Source organism: Camelus dromedarius, chromosome 3 (assembly GCF_036321535.1).
Source record: "Camelus dromedarius isolate mCamDro1 chromosome 3, mCamDro1.pat, whole genome shotgun sequence".
Lineage (NCBI taxonomy): Eukaryota > Metazoa > Chordata > Mammalia > Artiodactyla > Camelidae > Camelus > Camelus dromedarius.
The window spans coordinates 73,619,629-73,642,014 of NC_087438.1; the positions used below are offsets into that span (position 1 = coordinate 73,619,629).

At 38.5% G+C, this 22,386-nt stretch overlaps 1 protein-coding gene across 2 annotated transcripts in view; it reads right to left on the minus strand.

The window, feature by feature from the left end:
* Nucleotides 1–22,037, minus strand: part of EFNA5 (ephrin A5) — a 266,647-nt gene extending 244,610 nt beyond the window's left edge. For both annotated transcript variants that reach the window (XM_064482889.1, XM_010987537.3), the window contains exon 1: nt 21,597–22,037. In XM_064482889.1, the coding sequence (XP_064338959.1) occupies nt 21,597–21,721 (125 nt within the window). In that variant the 5' untranslated portion in view covers nt 21,722–22,037. The remainder of the gene's footprint in view (nt 1–21,596) is intronic.
* Nucleotides 22,038–22,386: the final 349 nt, after the last annotated feature.

A 22,386-nucleotide genomic window follows, 5' to 3' on the forward strand; every position in this document is an offset into this window, starting at 1 on the left:
TTCAGTAAATCAACTTAGATTTAGATCTTAGAGCTGTGAATTGAAAAACTTTTTTTTTGTTGTAGGCCCTCCTTTGTCTTGTTTTAAAACACTTTTTTAAAAACCTTGCTTAATTTTTAGAACCAAACTAAACTGAGAGTTTAATCAAGATGCAATTCTGTCAAAGTTTCCCTGTGTCAAATCTCAGGATTGGATTCATTAACTTGGATGATGGTGACTTGGCTAGTTGGGGCATAAAACATACCCAAAGCTATGACATTGTATATCATTTTTCTTACTGATTAACTGTAATTTCAGTGTGGTTTTCCAGATAAATTCTTAAATTCATGATTAGAAGTAACACAGAAAAAAATTTTTTTAATCTGTAAATTTAAATTTGAAAAGAAAAACCATGTGAATGTTCTCTTCAAAAGTTTATACATATTGTATTAGTTGGTATTAATTCCTCTGCACAGATAAAATGGGGCAAAGGGAGCACATTATATATTTTAACCAAGGAAGTTAAAGAGACCAAAGGATTCATGAAGTTGAAAACAACCTCCCAGAGGACAACAATCCTCTCATTTCACAGATGAGGGAACTCGACTTGACCAAGGTTAAGTGACTTGCCCAAGGTCAAACAGTTAAGTAGTGTCAAAGCGCTGACACATCTCAGATCTTCTGAGTCAGATGCTCCAGCATAAGAGATCAACTAATTCAATCACCTTGTTGTCAAGATGAAGAACAGAGCCCCAGAGCATTCAGTGATTTGCTTAAGGTCAAACATCCAGTTGGTAGGGAAAAACAGTGACATCCATGTCACCTGACTCTAGGCTGGGGTATTTTTTTTTTAAGATATTACTTTGTCTTTCAAACTGACAAAATCAGGAAGAATTTCCACATGATTAACACATGAGTTCAGTTAAATTATCAAAACATTTGGCAATAGGCAAGCAAGAAAATGAAATGAAGAGAGGAAGTCTATAGGCAGTGTATCTCATAGGTGAATACTCAAATGATTCTCTAACAACAATAATAATACCTAGATTTCACTGAGCAGATGTTATGCAGCAGGCATTTTACATGCATTTACTTCCTCAACGGATCATCACAAATTATACATCCTCTCTATTTTACACAAGTGGAAATTGAGAATTAAGGAAGAGTAATAAGCATTGAACCCAGATCACCCAACTCCAAAGTTAGTGCTGTCTCTTTAACATACCTCTGTATCACTGTAAGAGTTTTTGTACTTAAAAAGATGATGAAAATAAAGAACTTCATGCAAAAGTATTTATTAATAGCTAACATATACTAATCACATACTCCATGTCAGGCACTGTCCTGATGTAATATGTCATTTAATCATCACAATAACCCTATCAGATAAATGCATTTCATTCTCAAATACAGATGAGGTAGATGAAGCAGGAAAAGGCTAAGTAACTTGTCCAGGACCACAATAATTAATTAGTGGAGATGCTGAGAACTGTCCCCAGGATCTGCCTTAGACTCTTAACCATCAAGAGCCAGCCTTTGTATATAGTGTTTCTGCACGTAAACCACAATCCTTGACCTCAAGAGTCTTAAACTGTAGGGAATGGAACACATACAAAGATGCAGACAGTGTGCACAAACTACAGTATCATCCTTATACCAGTATTATTCATACACACGAAAGTAGAGGAAGGGTAATAACTTCCACTGCAGAGGCACAAAGGACTGTGCAAAGGCCATGAATCACCTAATGTTTCTGAGCACACGTTTCAACTAAAAGACCTGGGTTAGCCTGGCAAAGCAGATGTCCATAACGGATAAGGTGCCAAAACTCTTTCTTCCCCCTCCATGTTGTCTCTCTGGAGATTATCTAGGAACCTGATCCACCCACATCCTATCAGGAGACTTCTGCCTTTGAAACTAATCAGGAATAATTTACTGGCTGTTAAGCTATAGGGCAAAATCTCCTGTGATGACAGGAAGTAACAGGAAGGGGAGAAAGGTGGGAGTGGGGGTGGGCTCTGGGACACAAAAGAACATAGAGTCAATCCAAGCATTCAGATACTGTTCCTGATGGCTTAAAAAACACATGCTTTTTGCTCAGAATATATTTACTGTGGAGTGAAAAGCTGCATTTAAAAAATTTTAAGCAAATCCATATTGTTATTATGTAACCCAAACCTGACTGAAAGTGCAGGAATTTGGATTAAATAGAGGGAAGAATTTCCTGATGATATGACTGTTAAAGTCTGAAGTCTTTATTCAAGGAATTCCAGAATTTCTCCTGAAAATCTTCAGAAATAGCTCTCTATTGTGGCCAGCCTTCCGGAATCAAGCTTACCCGAATGCAGAGGAGGAGGGCTTGCTGGCTGGTGAGTTCCCTACTAGTCCAATTATTCTTCATACACAACATACATTGTGTATACATATGGCCTCACAATTAGATTCAAAGAACTGAGTTCACGAAAAACAGTGAACCTCCAGTCATACTAATTATCTGCGGTAGGCACAACAGGTGCAGCTTGCTACCTCTCAGTCTATTAAATGCTCAACAAGGAGGAGTATGTGTGCATTTTTAGCCCTCCTTTCATATTCACACATGGTCTCACTGTTCTTCTCCATTACGCCTCCTCCAAAATTCTGTCCCAAGGTAACCTTTCAACATTTTACTGAGTTCTGTCAGACAAAGTGTGTCACTCCTCACAGCCCAGTTCAGTGGTTAAAGGCCACTGACCGGCCAAGTTCAAAGTATACAAAGCTCAGTTTTCACATCTGTAGAAAAAAGATCTTTATAATTCCTTTTTTCACAAAAGGTGTCGTCAGGATTAAATACATGATGACTGTGAAGTCTGTAAAGCACACTGCTTGGTATACAGCAAGTGCTCAATAAATAGGAGTGATTCAGAAATACATCCATCTCCGGAGGGGCACACGAGCAAGTCTGGGCCTGTAAAAGCAACAGTGCAGTATTATACCCTCCTCTGAATAAATGTCAAGGCTTTACCTGAGGGTTTTGTAAGTGGCTCAAAGAGCCGTAGGGGCTCCTCACAGCCTCTCAAAAGCTAGGGGAGAGAGGTAGGTGGAGACCCAGACCCCAGTCTCTCTTAAAAGCAGCCTGATGTTTACTTGGTGGTTTCTGTTTTTCTTTCTTTCTGTCTTACATAGTAGAGGTTTTTGCTACTGATTTTCATTAACAATGTTTTTATTGGCTAAAATAGAAGTTTGAAAACAACAGCTCAATCCATAAATTGGAGAAATAATTTAGATGTGAAAGAGCACCCCTGTGTTCCATCTGGAAATACTAAAACTGCCCTGATTTTTACCATCCCACCACCTAACCACTTACAAACCAAGCCTCATTTGCAGATCTTCAACCTTCTGTTGACACCCTGCACCATGGCTAACCTATTCTAGACCAAACTTCCAATCTCCCACCAAAACTCACCCACTCTGAATTAACTACTTTTGGTATATCCCCCACATCCATTGACAAAGTTGCAGCCCCAAGTCTTTACTCCTGTTGTTATGGATCCCCGGATATTCTTCTACTCTTTCTCCCTATCTCTACTAAAATCATACTCATCATTCAAGGCCCTAGACTACATTATTCTTCTTCCAGAAAGTAGTTTCTGATACCCCTGAACACATGTGCTTTCTCTGTCTATAGCATTCCTTGCTTTATTGTGACATCATTCGCTTGTTGTTCATTCTTAGTGTGACCTGAGTGAAGCAAAACATTTTGATCATTGCCTTGACAATTAATGAATTTCCTAATTGTCTTGGTATTTATCTGCATGCGGTCTTTAGCACTGACATGTTCACATCAAGTGTCATAGAAGACCAGGCATTTAAGATGAAGGGATGCTTACAATATCAGTCACAATGAACAATAATCCAAAGATGTTACTGGCTTTACTGTGTCTTTATTAAAAATCACTCTGCAGTCAGGACACATGAGAATTTCATTTTAAGGATGTTTACTTTTCCAGTTAGTAAATGTACTGGGATGGTTTTTACTAAAACATAAGTCAGCCAGCTGTTTGTTTGGGTTCTTGAATTGAATGGTAAAAATATAGGCAGCTTTTTAACTCAAAGTACTCCACTTTAAACAAGGGAATCTGTTCTACATTTAAATGATTAAATTTTCCTTTAAAAAAAAAGTTAAAATTTTTCATAGAATAAGAACATCTCCGCTTCAGAACTTCAGAACTTGCATTTCAGATGGCATATGGTTCTCCCTCACCCATTTGATACCCTGGGGGATGCGGAAGCACTTAAGAGACCCAAGAGAGTATGCAACCTGACATGACAGCTGAAGACAGAAAGGCTGACAAGCATCAGAACAGGTACAGGGAGGCAGAAGGATTAGTCTGGGATCCAGGTTTACCCCTCCTCTTTCAAGTCCACAGAAATGCTATACATTTCATCTGCCCTTGAGAAGACAGCATCACCAGCACGAAGATTTCACTCAGAAACAGGCTAGACTCACCAAGACCAACAGCTTCGTGCACCTTAACCTTCTCTGCAGCAGCCAGGGTAGAGAGTGGTCTGGCACTTCTTAGTCTTCCGAACTCTGTAACCCAGTATAAGCTCCTGCGGCCTTTGTAGTCTACATGGCACGTTTACGACTTCAGCTGTGGGCCCTGTTCATTTCCCTCCGCAGCCTTTTTTCTCCCTAACACATGCATACTTGAGCCGGCTGTGAGTGCTGACTAAGCAGGAACAATAGGAGGCTTTGAGCCGTCCCGGCCAGCCCCGGGCCCAGTCAATATTTACTTCGGTTTGGAGCCACTGTTTTAAAGCTCCTTCCAAGCAGAACTCAACAGTGGGGAGTCCTCAGAGGTTTCTAGATTTTATTTTAACAAGAGGGAAGAGGAGTGTAGAGATAGAGTAAATAGATTACTGTCCAAGCCACTCTCTGAGAGAAAAAAAGGAGGCTGTTCAACAAAACAGGTTAGGCTTTCAATACTAATTAGCAATTCATAACAAGAAAAACCAATCATCTTCCAACACTGATTACTGTAGTCTTAAAATGCCCCATTAGGCTGCGGTGCAAATCCACTTAATGTGACCCTGTATATCTTGTGAGCAGGGCTTGATCCCATCAACCACCCAACGCTCGCTTGCCACCGTGTGTCTACTCTGCCCAGAAGGGCAGTGCGAGGGCCCAAGGTGGAGTTAGTCCAAGCTCCTTGAGTGGCTTCCAAACCGGATCTCACATATACCACCAATTCAAGTGTGTCCTAAAAAGAAGCTGTGATCACCCAACACCCAGAATTAAGAGTGTGCTCTGGCAATACTAGTACACGTGCTGCTGTCTTGGCAATGTCCAGAAGGGAGATCAATGGCTTTGAAAAGAGTAACTGAAAAAAAAAGTCACACTCACTTCCCACCACTGACAGTGGCTTACTATGGGATGGCAGGTGAGAGGTGGGCTGGGGAGGGAGGTGGTTCTAATACCATATCAAAGTCTGTGGAGTTTTTCTTGTAAGTTTACATTGCCTTTTGTTGAGGTAAACGTAGAGATATTCTCTTTATTAAAAAAAAAACAAAAACAAAAAGCTATTTAACTGTAAATACTTTTGTAATTGCCCAGTTGGTTTAATTTTTTTTTTAAGGAGTCAGTGTCAAAAAACTAACCTGAAGTGACATTTGGCAAATTTTACTAAGATGATTAAGAACATATAAAATTACTAGGGATTTCAGTTAGATACTGGAGAAAAAAAAATCATAGTTGTTTGCTGTAACCAATTATAATGCTCATTATTCCATTCAAATCAATAAGCAGAATTCATTCTTTTTCTTAAAGACCTAATAGTACATTCTATTCATGTTTTACAGTATCTCCATAAGGAAAGTCAGATGATCCGATAAATTTTTAGGAGAGAAATTAAAGGGGATTTGCAGCTGTCCAAACTCAAAAATTCTAGTTTAGGACTACCTACTATTAAAGCACAGTTCACCACTGTCTGTTTTTCAAACGTGTAAAATACATTGACCTAATTGGGCACTTTGCAAAGAGAATGAAGATAACTCAAACCTCCCCTCCTCAGAAAGTGTAAGGTAAAAGGTGAGGTATACTAGGATCAGCTTGTTCTGTCATGTTTGTCTAAATTCATCAAATGCACTGAAATATGTTCAGCTCTAATCTTCACTGCACTCTTTACCATATTAATAAAAGCTAAATAATTACAATGCAACTAAATCCAATCATTTGAACATCTTAAGGAATTACTGGATTGCTATACACTCAATTTGATCAATCAAGCTCTCATGCAAAGGAAATACTGAGTCAGCCTAGCTGAATGGAGTCTCTGGCTGGTATTTTTTAACTGACATATAAGAGTGATAAGGAATTTTTTTTTAATAATACAAAGTCTCAGTAAATCATCAAAATGTAAACTTCTTGACTACCCTTTTGTCAAGGAAGGAAGCCTGGAACACTGAGGGCAGGGAGGGATTGTAACCTTTAACCATTCATCAGACACTGAATCCATGTAATATAAAATTACAAAGTTTAAAACTTAAACTAAACTAACAGCAAGCTCATTCCCTTGACAAATTTTCACTTCCAATTTAGCAGAACAAAAGACCCACTTTTGTATGAAATGATACATGAGTAACAAAGTTCAATAGGATATTCCAGGGAGCATGGCAATACTAAATATTAAGACTGTACTTTTCAGGAAAATCAGTTATGCAGAGTTAGTGATGCTCTCTCAAGTAATTTTGGTATTGCTAAAATTAACTTTAGTATTTTTATTGCCAAGTGCTGCCCTCAGTTGTCACTAAATTTCTGGGCATAGCACATAAGGACCATTGATAATTTCCCTTATGAATTACATTTTGTTGGGTTTAAGTAAGGTTTATACCTCACTCAAATGTTATAAAATAATTATATATGATTGCGATTGTAAAATAAGTAACAGGCACACTTGCTATTATCCCAAATAACTATAAACATATGACATAAAACCTGCTTTGAATAACCACCAGACAAGTCTTCAGGAAAGTGGCCCTTTGACAGTAATGTGTTAAAGAAACTCAGGTTTCAGTGCATTAAAATGTGTGTTCCTTGACAAATTCTGTTTCCTTTCTTAGCTAGACGCTGTTATGATTTCTTTATGGTCCTAAGATCAATGTGTGTATTTTAATATACACTAAGTTTAAAAGCAGTTGATAACATGACTGCTTTTTTTTTTAAGCAGTTTTTTAAGCACAGAGGCGTCAAGAGGCTAAACCCTGTTCTTCTGGCAGGAGGATTCAGAAGAATCCAAGGGTCCCAGGGACAGCCAGGCTGCCTGTAAGGAACAGCCCCAGACAGGAATTGATTTGTTTCAACAAGCTCCTCATTGGAAATACAAGCATTCCATGAGGGTGTCGGTATTCATTAATTTCTCCTTTGAGATGGAGATATCTCATTATACCTGTGAAGTCCAAAGAAGAATATCAGGGTGTTAGAAGTCAAAGAGGAAACAATATATTCGAGACAGACTGAGAGGGCATTAAAAATAAACCTGACCAACTTCACAAAGGAGATCCAAAATTCCTTCCTGGAAGAAGGTCCCAGCAGATTTGCCACTCAAGTGTCACTCTTCACACATTATTACTCATGTAGAAATCACAAGACAAAGCCTGAAATGCGAATTCCTTTAAAAGATAACCCGATGTAACTGCATAAATCGCATATCTATCAGGAGCAACATATATTACAAAATAAGACAACTTGATCTTTTAAAAAGTCACCTCTCCCATGATATTTTGAAACTAAGTTTTTGTTTAAGAATGTATTTTCTATGCAACTTACAAGAATATAGAGAATTATTGAGCAAGATTCATCTGTGCAAAGTGAGGTGATCCTCTCAATCTATATTCTAATTTTTACAACCATTTTTAAAGTCCTGTTACAGATATATTTTCCTTTAAATTTTCACAGATCTGAGAGAAACATTGTTTTTATTATGCCCATTTATTAGGGTGAAGAAACTGAGGTTCAGATTCATCACTACAAATGGCATACTTCCAACACATGTAGAGCTGAAATTTAACTAGATCTGAAATGTAACACAAAATACGTTAACAAAGACAACCGAAAAATCTAATCTGATGTAGGATTTTCAGTATTTTCACTCTCTGAGCCTTATCTAGGCAACACTGAAATGCATTCAAAGTTCTACCCAAAATAGCTGCTATTATTAAAACTAAAAACAAAAAAAGTATATAAATTCAATGCTTTTACTTTATGCAGTTGAAACAATCTGTAAAGGCACACATATCAATCTATCAAGGAATCTGGTTACAACCTATCAATCTGAGGACAAATCACTGTTAATAGCTGTGAGTTTAAAAAAAAAAACTGTTTAATGCATTTATTTTCCTGTTTTAAAAAAATGGAGGGGCAAAACAATAGTTAGAACTATTGAGCATCTTCTTTTTTACCTAAACATGGCAATGACCATACATTTTACGGCATCAACTCCATTTTGAACAAAGCTATTCCTTATAGATATGCAAATGGTATCACTTTAATCACTGAAGATACCCCATTTCTACATTTAGTAATCCTCTAAGCACAGAGCACACTTATTTTTTAGGAATCACGTAAGTTCATACATAGTCACAGAAGATTCTCAAATTCCTTTATCTATGAGAATCATAAAACTGGAAACTCTTAAGTGGGTGTCACCTCAAAGTCACTGTCTCAGATCCTTATTTATACCATGACGAGCATAAAGATAAATCTACAAAAAAACAAGCAAAATAGAAATGTCTTGATTTATTAATGTCTTGGTTATTCTTAATAATAATTGATAGTTCTTATAAAAGTTACACAATGTTTTAATGAAATCCATTTCACCAAGTATTTAAAATTGAAAAGATTTGCTTCTGTTTGATAATTAACTATAAAAAAGTGTTGGTATAATTGTTATTAAAAACAAAAAGATACTTGAATTAAGAGTGCTCATCACCCTTCCCTTTTATGGCTTACTTTCATGAAAGTGTAACTGTTTCACAGATAAACAGTTTCATCTTTCTTTTTATAATTGTTCCACCAAGGTGTATCAGTTAAATAAGTCTACTTAGACATTCAGAGACTTCAAAGTTCACTCAGGAGAGCAGTAATATTGTATTTATACACGCAGCATGAGAAACAAGAAGTAGGCAGGCAGAGTCACCTAAACTTAACTGGTTCCACCCTTTACTTGTTAACACAAGCATTGCGTAATTTTATTTTGCTAAAGCAAATGATATATACACTGTGAAAAAACACAGAAGCATATTTATGGACTCTATCCCCCAGACCCTATAGAAACAAAGATTTCTCACTAAGGAAACTAGAATTGTGGAATTTTAGAGCACACAGATATTTCCCCCCCTAGTCTCCATGGAAGTGGAGGCTCCTAAAGTCACCCACAAGAAACTCAGCCAGGAGAAGCAGAGACACTGTTAATCATCTGTGCTGAATGTGAAATAAACATCTGAGGTTCATTTAACCATATGGATTTAAATTGGAAAGTGTTAAAAATCTGTTTCTGAGGTGTAATTCTGGCATTGCCCCAGAAAATACCTCTGGGGAGGATCTGCAAATATATTTAGACATTTATCATCAGATCCTCCTTAAACTTTTTGGACCAAGGCAATATTTTCACTCCAGTAGATTTGTCTATGAAGAGCAAGACTTATAACAAAGTCCCTGGCCTGTTACTTTTGTGAGTGGTGTATATTAACGATGCTGGAACCTCAATGTAAAAATCTCGTTGATTTGTCTGAGATTCGGGGGATAGTCACTGGAAATGAAGACTACTAGGCTTAAGACGAATAACTTGCATTCATGCAAATACTGAGCCACTTGAGAAACTGTAGAACTACACAGAAAATTCAGGGCAAATACAACCAAGAGCCCTTGACGAGGAGCCAGAAGTAATCTCTCTCCCACTGATTTCTCTAGAACCTTGCTGCTCAAATTGTGGCTCATGGGCCAGCCACATCAGCATCACGTGGGAGCTTGCTAGAAATGCAGAATGTCAGGCCCTGCCCCAGATCTGAAAATAAATCTGCATGTCAACAAAACCCCAGCGGACTTGTGTCCACATTAGAGTGTGAGAAGCAGTCATCTAGAAATCACTAATTGACTGCTTCATGATGGCAGGGGTGTTGTTTGTATATTATTTACTGCAACATCTCCAGTGCCAAGAACAATACCTGGCCCACCGTGGATACTCAATAAGTATTTGCAGAATAAATCCATATGTGAAGATTTCTTATTTTCTACTTTGTACTGTGATTACATGTACAAAACTCTTAAATCTACACAAAACTGCAAGTTCCTTAAGGGTACAGATGCTATGTTATTCATCTCTGAATCCACTGTTTGTCTTCTGGTATCCATACATCTCACTCAATAAATATTTTATCAACTATAACTTCCAGATATTCAATATAGGGTATATTATTACTATTACATAGTTAGCTTTAATGTTGCTTTCAAAACTTGGAAAACTAAGTTTAAATCAATATATAATTTCTGAATCTGTCCATTTGACTCTGGTTATAAACACAGTAAAGAGAATTCACCCAAGGAATTGAAATAGTAACGGAAAACATTATAGAGGGCCAAGTCCTGATTCTATGTGGTACCAGAGAACAGGGAAGGCATGGATGACTGAAATCCAAAATTCATTCCAAAACCTCAAGTTATTCAATAGTCTCCGTCTTTTCTTACCAAATCTCATACCAAAGCTACTATAAGTTACAGAAAAGTCATTTATTTTATTTTATTTTCTTCCTCAAATCCACCTACTGAACAGTGAAATGGCCAAAGCCATCAAAAGAGAAAGAGAGAAATACAGAATAAACAAACCAAGTGATTAGTCCTCAAATAACCAGATACCAACACAAAATTCTAGAGCTCAGTAAAGAAATAACAATTCATAAAAGAGATAATTATATAATAATAGTCAAATACATTCATAGCATAGATGTACCAATAACAGGACTATTCCAAAATAATACTCAAAATAATGAGATAGAATCATAAATACTGCTGAATCTCTTAGTTCATATTTTAAAGAGAGATAATAAAGCAGGACCCCTCTTCCCAGTAAAGAATTGCTATGTTTCTATTTAATTGACTGAAGTAGATCGTCCTTTACATTTTTTTTTTTTTTGCTTCAGGGAATCCAGAGTTTTAAGTTAAGCCATCAGATAAGTCTGACCCCATATATATATATATTCATATGGAGTATCTGTATACATATACACACCCCCATTCATCCATACACACACACACACAGAGTGTCGTGTTGTTTTCCCAAGAGTATAGTTGACAATGGTGATAGCAGGGTGTATAATCAGTTTTCATTGTTCCCCTGACAACTATAGTTCCAGACAAGACCCTTTCTTTTTAGGTTGTAAATGCTATGGAAAAAATACACTAATAACAGGCATTTAACTATGGGTCCAGCAACCACGGTGGGAACATTGCCAGAAGAGACTGGAACCTCTGGGACAGCACAGCAAAAACATATATTGGGGGGGGGTGGATTTTGTACTTCAAACACAGTAATGCTTAAAATATCGATGACAGGCATATGATAGAAAAAGTTTTGAATTTTCCCCCGAGTCTCTGTCGACAATAAAGTATGTATACAATGCTGCACCAATACTAAAGCCAAGAATACTATCATATCTATAGTGAAATCAGAATAAGAATAAAAGCATTGCTTATTAATAAGTGAAATACAGAGTAGCTTTATGTCTTGATACTATCAATGAAGAGTACACAAATTCACTTTCAAATTTTGTCTTTTGCTTTATTTTTCACAGACTTAAAAAAAATTAGCACTTGTGATATCAAATGTCTGGGTGCTACATTCCCTGAGGCTTACTTCAATTTGTTTTATACAATATTTAAAATGAGGCATCCCCGGAGTTGGTGTCATAGCAGACACCAGATCTGTCACTGAGGTCCTTTCTCGCCTGATTAATTAGTAATTGGGAGACACATTTTGGCAGCTTTCATTTCCCTATTATTTTCTCTAGTTTGACACAAAACCCTGTCAGGAGCACCACTATCTGAACTGTACCCCTCTTAGTGTTGGGTCACTAAATTTTAATAAATGGAGATCCTGCCAGAAAACTACCGAAATGGGCATAAAAGTTTATTGAAGCAGTAACAGTAAACAAATATATGAAGAAAACACTGAATGCCACAGTATCTACAACATTAATGGTCTGCCTGAACCCAGGGATTATTGGCGGGATTGCAGAGCAGAGACTAAAAGAAAAGACCTTTAACAAAACCAGTGCTTTCATCTGTCTTTAAAAAAACACATATTAGCTAAATAAAGCAGGCAGACACTTTGGGCACAGCAGATCCATATGTCTGAGCCTCCTCCATTATCCCAACCCGAGGAATAAATTTATTGGGAGGCAAGGATTGAGAGTGACGACGGGGATACAGAATCCATCTAGAAGTCACAAAAGCTCTGTCTGAGCCAAACAAAGAAATATCTTTCATAAAAGGTAAGTTAACTTAAAATTGGAGCTAAAAAGACTGAAACCTCAGAGAGCTGCAAAGAGCTACAGAATCAGTTTCAGGTTCTCCAGCTAAAGTGTCAGTCACTTCAAAAAGTGCTGCTACGATGGTGGCTCAGGACACTTGTGTGCCACGGCAGTGGCCATGCTGTGTGGGTCAGAGGTCACAGCTTCCACATTCTGACATCTGTCTGTATTATCCTGCCCTGAAACAACAGAAGGGGAACTAGGCTTGTTTGCTCCCACTTTGTTTAACCTAATTGTTAAACACAAAAGATAATTTCTTCATATTTAGAATTATTTTTCCCTTTTTTCCTGTTCCCAACTGTCTCCATAAAATTAAATACTATTCAAAAAAAAAAAAAAAAACTTAACCAGAAGCTTAAGTCCCCTATATATTATATTATAAAGTTAGGGAAATGTGGTAAAGCTGTTTATCCCACGGGTGTCTGTGTTTCAAAAAACATTAAGTATCATGCCCACCACCATCAAATCTGGATAACAATTAGCACTATAATTACCCAACCAAAATAAGCCATGACTTGATTTTATTCAAACTACAAGACTGCATTTTTAACAGGAGAAAATAGTTTCATTTACTTCTACACTATGCATTTTCATAATAGGAGGCAAGAGCGCATTGCTAATTATAGTTTCTACACACAGAAATAAATCACTAATAAAAGTAGAATGGACACTCTGACGCCTTAGAAGCAGTAAAAAACAAAAAAAAAAAAAGCATTTGTTAGTTCATTTAAGACAAAAAGGTCACTTTGAACACTCGGTTACTTTAGATTTCTTCATCAGCCGAAGAAAAACAGATGATGGATAGTGGAGGAAAGCTTTTTGGTACAAAAACTGTCAACTCATAGCTGGACTCTGATGAGAAGTCCATGAGTCTGCTCTTAGACATGTATTTTATTTACCGCCTTTACACTGCATCTGCAACCACCAAAAATCCTACTTCTAATGGACTGAAGCAATCTGTGACATAAGCAGTATTCAATCTGTGCCCAGTTTAATCTGACTGACTGAGTCAGGTTACTTTGAAATTAATCTTAAGAAATTCTGTTTTTACTGCAGTACATGGGGATAACGTTTCCAGACATCATCAAACAGATGCAGTAGCAAGAAGTGTAGTACAAATTTTTGGTAAAGTTTACTAGGCCACATGTTCTTCCAAATGTATCAAAAAATACAAAACATGGTGGAAAAATATAGCAGACTCAATTAGTACACCTGTAATTTTAAATAACAAATATGAATTCACTTCTAAAATAACCTTCTAGAAGAACCCACAAGAATGGTTTAGTAAGAAAGCCTATATTCCAGGGACAAAAGGCTCTGACTTCATATAATGCTTCTTAAAGCACCCCACATGCTTCATTTTTGAGGTACCTACATATTTATCAGTACCTCTTACTAGAGAAAGATTTCTGGTACTGCTCAGCAATTTGGAAAAAATAATGACAACCAACAAATAAAAAGGACTACTAAGTATAGTCAGAAGCAGGAAGTCAGGAGTTCAGGGTGGAGGGTGATAATAGAAGCTATTAATATATTACTTAGAAGTTATAATAAATTATAAGCATCCAGAGAAAACTACATATGTGCACATGGTACAGCCCAACATTTAACATGAAAAAAATAATATATCTGGGTTTAAAATACAGTATCACTAAGTTAAAATACCCTTTTTTGTCAACAAAATACAAGTAGACAGCATTTTAGTGAGCTCACAAATAACCTGAGATAGAGCTTTAAATGTAGAGCCCTGCCAAAATGATTATAAAGTGGTTCAGTCCTTTTCTATCGTCCATATTCATTTCCGGACCATTTTCATGAAAGAAATAAAATCGGTCTTAAAACAAGATGGCTGCTTCTAGGTGGAAAGAAAAGAAACGCTGATTTAACTGAAAGCCAAAAACGTAGCTTTTCTAAATCGAGAAACAACAACTTTGTCATTTTTTTTTCTAATCTCCAAGTATGTATTCATGCATTTCCACATGGAAACCTATGGATTACACTGTGCAGTTACTGAAAAATTTTAATAGCAAAGCAATTTTTTTAAAAGGTCTGATCTTTGTGTGCTAATAACGTGATTGTCCAATGCACATACATAGAGATTTCACAAAACCAAAATTCCCACTTGTACTTCGTACCAGAATCATGATCATCAGTCATGAAAATCAAGCCACTTAAGAAGCAGTAACAGGAGTAACAGCGATCTTTATATCTCTTACAGAATTCCACCATAAAATGCCCAGTGATATCCTGTTACAAACCAACCAACTGTATTTGACTTTTTAAAGTAAACACCCTAGGAACTTAGCTGTTAGACAATCTCTCCTGGAATTGTACCTTGATGACCTTCCGTGAAGCAAAGGGCAGGTTAATTCTATGACATACACATAAAAATTAAAAACATTTTCCTCCATTGTGAAATCATTTTTAAATAGATTTTTTAAAAAATCACTCAAAACTATTTTTATTTCTCATTTGAGGGGAAAATAAGACCTGACAGTAACATTTTCTTCAACCTGTCAACTGTCAATTGCATGAAGGATGTTTCTAAAGATGACAAAGGTTTATTTTCCCTTATTGAAAATGATAGAATTCTACCTGAATGAAAGCTGAACTAACCATCACTGTGGTACACTACTGTCTCTCAGCAGCTAGCTAACTCAAGGAGTTTTCACAATTTTAAAATAATGGTTTTATTGAAATTTATGGCACACTGTTTGAATACTATATTCAAAAGTCTCAAAATCAAGAGTTTCCATCCACATACATTTCAGATTAGAAAACAGTGTGGAGATTTCAGTAGTTCTCAATAAATGCTTCAGAGTACAATAAGCAGTAAAGACTATTAAAATATAAGGAACGTTTTCCATTTATGCTCAACACTAGGCATAACAGTTACCATACAGGAAAACCTGCATTATTACCTTTTAATTTTAAACTAAGTGGTTCTGTGTCATTGTACTGCCTTGTTTATAACTGACAATTTTGAAAACATAAATGCAGGCAAATTTCAGAAGAAACAGATCTCCTTGTAGTGAGTAATATCCCGTTCAGAAACACTAGAAGTTCAAATTAATCACAAGAAACTTTTCTACAAAACAGCTCAGGATACAGGCTGAGAAGCAGACTAAAATATAAATCTAATAATATAAATCAGGCCCTTAAAAGAGACAGTAATTTATTGACGTTTAGCTGTCTAAGACCACTATCGTAAGACAAATTACTAAAAGTGAATATTAATATCTCATTTCTTACACTCCTCTTTGAGGTTTTTATATCTGAGTATGAAGGTGTGATCCGTCACAAATGCTCAAAAGGCCACTTTTTCTCAGTCTGGAAAACTGGTCCTGACTGAGTCCTCGGGGTAAGTGGCCAGGGCCTCCCTCACTGTACTTAGGCACACTCCAGCTTCCTTTTCAACATCAGCATGCTATTTAGGGCTGATATTTTTTAACAGTTTCTTTAGTTTCTGAAAAGAAAATCGATAATATAGCATCAGTTAACATAGGGTGGTTCATTACTTAAAATAAAATATTATAGCTTTTTAAACCCTCATTACTCCTGGAAGTTATTCAAAACAAACACAAAAAGTGAAGCAGGCTCAGGGGCATCTTTTTAAAAAATGTCTAATCAAATGATTTACATTGGGGAAAAAAAAAACCACTTAGCAATAAACCAAATGCTACCCCTAAGTAAAATTCTGTTCTTAACATATTCTTATGTTTGGTTCATCTTATATTTTAATATTTTCTTTTTCTCAAAGGTACATTCTTTTGGCATATACGCCTAAGCTTGCAAAGGCCAAGACTCCTGAAGGACTAATTGTATTCATTCATTTTCTTGGCCCAGCATGAAGCTGGTAGCTTGCTTGGTTCATAGCAACAGGGGAGAAAAGGAGGCGCTCATCTTTATCTGTCCCTATCCAACAGGAAATCAGGACAGTGGACAGAATGCAATGAAATGCCTGTTCAGAAGGCATCTTGCAAGATTAAATGGCAAGAAATTCACAAGGTTAATTTGCCCCCAAATAACTAAGGGCTCCTTCCAAATCCGATCCTAAGCCTTCAAAGGTGGAAGCCTCTAAAACTACTGATTATCAGCCAGAACATACATGGCAAAAAGATATTCAGTCAGTGAGCCAATAAGGTTGAGTTACTATCACTAAAATCAACTAACAGGGAGTAACGAACTACTGAAGGCTCACCCTGGTTCTTTTCATCACAAGGAGTTTATTGACCTTGGTCTCACACTGGAAATGCCAAATTACATTGTACAGCCAAGTGTGCCTCAAACAGCACTGATGTTCCAGTTTTAGTCACCTAAAAAAACAGTTGACTGTTTTTGATAGTTTATTATGAATATATAACATAATGCATAAAACTGATGCAACATAACATCTCAGTAGTTTATTTTGCTTTCAAACTTCTATGGAAAACTGGCCAAAAATAAGACGCATAGTTTTCTCCTACAAATGTCTAAATCAAAAATAGGATGAAAGGGGGAAGATTCATTTCAGGCTTTGTATAAATGGATGAGGGTAAAAACATGGGATAAATCTTTATCACACTATTTTATTTTTATCCAGAAGTTCAGATAAAACTTGATATAAATATCAAAATAATAAAATTACCTCATTACATCCAATAAAGTGATACATTACACTGAGGTTCAGAGTTAATAAAGTTAAAAGATTCTAAGTAATGCCTTTTACTTGAAAAACTTTCAAGTCTCTAATGTGTAAAATACTATTTAAAACACTTAAAATTTCAAAAAATAAAGTTAATCCTTTACAAGTTTGGTGATAAAACACATTCAAAACCAAAATCAACTTTCCATCTTTCCTCCAAACAAATTCTTAGATTTAAACCAAATTGATCTCATTTGTCAGTGGAAAAGGCTCAGTACTAGTATACATATAATAAAACAGTAACGGCTCAGATTTTTACAAACAAAACAAGTAAATTTTAAAAGAGGAAAAATACCCAAGGGTTATGGTTAGGAAAAAAATGTTACTACTTCTCTCTATAGTCACATGCTTATGACCTATACTGCCTGAAAGGTCTGGGAGTGCTGACCTAGAATTCACATCACTTTCACAACTCCAAGATTACATGTTAGCAAAACTAAATGGTGCCAATTACCTGCTACTCTAACATGAAATGTTTAATTTACAAGTCCAGAGAAAATATATGATTAGGTTAAAATTTAGACAACCCGGGATGAATTATACAGATTTTTTTTCCCATAAGAGAATAACATTTCAAATTGGTGATACTCAAACCTTAACAGAAGCAAAGTAGTAACTGAGGAATATCAGTACTCTTAAAGTGTGCTGGTTATATTTGACATTGTATTATTTTACTATTCCATCCATTAATGCCAACCAGTAAGAGACATGTTTAATTATACTAGTATCATTTTGGCAACTGGTCAAATGAATCCAAGAACTTTTCAATATACACAGCATTTGACAAAATATTCTCTTTGGAAGCACCAAACTGTTTATAGCATGCTTCAGGTTAAGAGGCATACTCTTAATATTGAGTCACCTCTATCTTTTAAGCAGAGCTACTAAGGGAGAACACAAGGTTTTATAATCAAAAGTCTTTTTTAAAGTCACTTTAAAGCTTCCTCAATTATTAAAGAAATTAAGAACAGCTGTATTCCTCTTGACTTGGATTTTCATTACTCAAACTTAGTAATATGCCGGTTCAGAATTTGGTGTAACATTAAAAGGATCCTCCTATTGCTCTCACTATTCAGGTGAAACTCATGCAACTTTCCAAATGTTTATGAAAAATGCATTTACTCTAATGTTATCCTATATTTCTATTCAGACTGATAGGTCTCAGTTGCTACTTTAGAGGTCTTTGGCAAGTCAGCACGAAATCAGTTTGGCCCACGGCCCAATAAATACTGTCAATTAAAAAGTTATCAGCATTTGAAAACTGAATTATCTACTTCACAGAAGTGAATACCTGAGAAGACCGATCCTAATAGCAAAACTATCTGACAGTAAGTTTTAAATTTTTTCCTCTGTGGATCAATGGATGCTTATGGTATCAGTAGAGTCAGTAATGAAATCCAATGTAGCTGATAAACTATGATTTCACAAGCTACAAAATAAGATATTTAAACCCTATGATCAAGATGTAATACTTAATTTTATCTAAACAATTTCAAGTTGAAGTTCATTAGTATAACTTTAAATATATTTACTTTATTTTGCCACAATATCCATTTATGATCAGCTTAATATGACCAATCTAACTTTTATTCTAAGAGAAGAGTGTTTTAAATCTATTTAAGTCGCAGTTAAAGTTTTCCACTTTTTCCCAAAAGATTTACATCTAATTATATTTATTAGTTTAGCAAAATCTTAAAAGATAGGATTTAGGTAAAACCGAAAGTCATGGCTAGCTTACTTTACAAAGTGACAACTCAGATGAAAAGGAAATGTAAAACATTAAAATGTTTAAATTTAGTAAACCTAAGCAAATTTTCTAAAATATTTTTTCACTATCTTTTGTGATGAACTGTTTATTTCTAAATTACTTATTTTGCATTTCGCTCCTTTTAAATTACATCCAAGGTGACTGTTCTTTATTCACCAGAAAAGCACCATCTTATTCAAAATTTCTCAGATAAATTTGTGCACCAGTACGTAATTTTAAAATTACATTACTTTTTACTGTGGTAACATATGAAGATAACACATCTACAAACCTCTAAGAGTACTAAAGTTAGAGCTGAATCTCTTGGGGGGGGCACCTCATTCTTTCTTTTGAACATTACTAAATTGTTAATGATCGAATAGAAAGATATTTCCACAAACCTCAAATCAGAATACTGACTTGAGAATACTCTTGGTATTCTAAAATTCTACAGATTAACTTTGTCTGGGTAGGTTCAAAGCCACCATGGCTTCCTGAGCAGAAGAATTTTCTACAGGCAGGGCAGATCTATTAAAAAACATGACCTGTGACAGAAATCAATGTGCTAATCTCAAACCAAACAACAGTATCAAAAGCATAAAACAGAGATAACCTAAGATAAAATGTCCTCAAACTAACTCAGACTAGCTTGACAGGTTAAGAAGGAGGGGCAGAGTGGGAATGTTGCTAATTCTTTCTGTTTTAACCCAGATGACTGGAACACCCAAGTATCCAAAACAATTAATACAATGAGAAAAAGATTATGCTGTGAAGTTTGGAGTCGGTGGAGGGGGAGACAACCAAGAGCAAATAGTCCCAAATTCAACTAATCAATTTCTATTTAATAAAGCACTAAAGTTTAGAAATATAAATTCCTGTTTCGTATATGCTGTCTAATAAAGCCCAAAAGGGAATAAAACCAGCCAACATAATGAGACTTGCTTTTAACACCATCACAACTGGAAAGCTTGCTCTATTTGTCTTGTCAGCTTTAATAAAAGGCATCTCTACTGGCAGGATGGCTTCTCTTTCTCTTTTCTTAATAGTGGTAAGTGGCATGTCAAACAAGAAATTGCTTTCCATCACACCACCCACCTTCAGGAGACTTTTCTTTTTAACCAAACTTTCAGGGATGTCTCCACTTGGACCAGGCAGTGCAATTATGACCTGGGCTTCCCGGGTGTGACTACCTTTCCTGGGGTAGCAAGTTGGGGAGACTCTCCATTTGGAAACCGGTGGACAGCTTGTAAGGAAATCTGCCCATCCTTATCTGAGAGGACATTACTTCAAGCGGGGGAATCCTTCCCAAGCCTGCATGACAAAGGAAGGCGGGAGGCCGACTGGAGAGGGCCACTGGGAGGTAGGAAAAACTGGAGGTGGCCCGTCAGCTCCCTCTCCCCAGGCGCACTGGACACGCAGCAACCACAAACTCTCTCCTTGTCCTCTCGTTTCTATCCTCCTAACTTCCACTCCAACCTAGGGGAAAGCCTGGGGTTTTACGTATAATCAATGCTATTTCCCTCCCTCTTGGCGGGGACCAAGACTAGACCACAGCTGGAAGCTGGCCTCAGTCCCAGAGAAGCAGAGCAATATGGGCCCAGAGGGCTGCTGCACGATAGACTTGGACCTACTCTGGATCGGGAGGGGTCCGCCCGGCATTCTGGACAACCCCACTCCTACCCCATTCCAGGGTGTGGGAGCAAGGGACATGTGCGGATGGCCAGGGTCCAGCAGGAGCGCTAGTGCGACCCGGGGCGCCCACCTCTAACCTCCCGCGTACTCTGCGGGCTTCGGGGACGCCCGCAAAACGGTTCCAGGTAAACGCGCGTGTTCCTCCTGCTGCACGCCGCCGGGCTTCAGACGAAGCGCTCCCACCTCCCGGTTCGGCCAACTCCAGCTGCTAGCTCCGCACGCATGACGTAACCCGGCATTAGACCAAACTTTCTGGCACCTTGGCCCACCGGGTGGTGGAGGAGGTGGAAGAATCCTCTATACTGCCAAGAAAGCCGGGCCCAGACTGACCTAGGGGCCGGATGATTTCCTCCCACTTAAAGAGGAAAATAAAAACCTAAAGCTTCCGCTTCCCAGCCCCCTTCACTTCCCCCAGCCAGTGCGCTCTCCGAGCGCACCGGAAAAAAAGGAAGGAAAATTAAAAACAAAACAAAACAAAACCAAAAAAACCCTCCAAACTTCGGGATATTTGGCAGGTTCTCCCCCCAGTCCCTAAGCACCGGCACTCCAAGCGGGGGCTCCTGGTGGCGGGCACCTGGGGCTCCCCGTGCCCAAGCCCTGCGCCTGGATCCGGATGCTGGCCAGCCTGCCGGGTGGGGAAGCGAAGTCTCGACTCCCGGGCTCCCGCCTTTTTCCAGTGTCCCCGCGCTCCGCAGAGGCTGAGGGTCTGAGCAACCCCGGGGACGCCCGGGCTCTTTGCCGCGTCTTAACAAAGAGGGGTGCGACGGGAGCGTTTCCAGCGGGCGCCTCGAAAGCCACCGGCACCCGGGCGACGCAGGCTCTGAGAGTGCGCGCCGCAGGCGGCCGATGCGCACTGGACCCAGGCGCGGCCGCTCCTTCCGCAGGGCCCCTAGGCCCGGATAGCCCTGGCTTTCCGCCCCCCCACTGCCTTACCTCGGGTTGCTGCTGTTCCAGTAGACGGCGTAGCGATCGGCAACGGCCTTGGAGCCCGGGTCCTGGCTGAACACACACATCCAGAGCACCAGAAATATCAGCGTCAACATCTCCACGTGCAACATCACGCTTGGCCAGCGGCGGAGCCCCCGACGCGCCACTCCGGGGAGAGAGAGCAGAGATACGGAGGGAGGGAAGGTGGGAGGGAAGGAAAGAGAGATTGAGAGAGCAAGAGCCAAATAAATATGAATAAATAAAAATGAAGAGAGGCGAGAAAATAAAGAGGCGCGCACCAAGCCGGGGAGGGGGAGGAAAGGGAGATGAAAAGGCGGTGGAGGGAGGTGGGGGGTGGAATAAAGACAAACTCGCACCCCCACTGGAAGGTTCAGAAGGAAAAAAAGGAATCACAAGATGGAGAGAAGCGTGCGTGTGTGTGTGTGTGTGTGTGTGTGTGTGTGTGTGTGTGTGTGTGTGTGTGTGTGTGTGTGTGTGTGTGTGTGTGTGTGTGTGGTGGCGGCGGCGAGGGCGGGGGAAGGGGGTGCCAAGCTGTGTCTCGGGCAGCGGCGGCAGGCCGGTTACCCCGGGAGAAGGAGGTGCGCTCCGGGCCGGGCGGCGGCAGCGCGGGTCGGAGCAGGCGGCGGCGCACGCTGCACAGTCACCGGGAGTTGCGCACCACGGCCGAAGGGAGACATACACCGGCCCGCCGGGCCCGGCTCAGCGTCGGCGCCGGGGGCTGCTCACGGCTTCACCGCTGCCCAGGGCCCTCTCACTGCGCCCCGCTTCGCTCCAA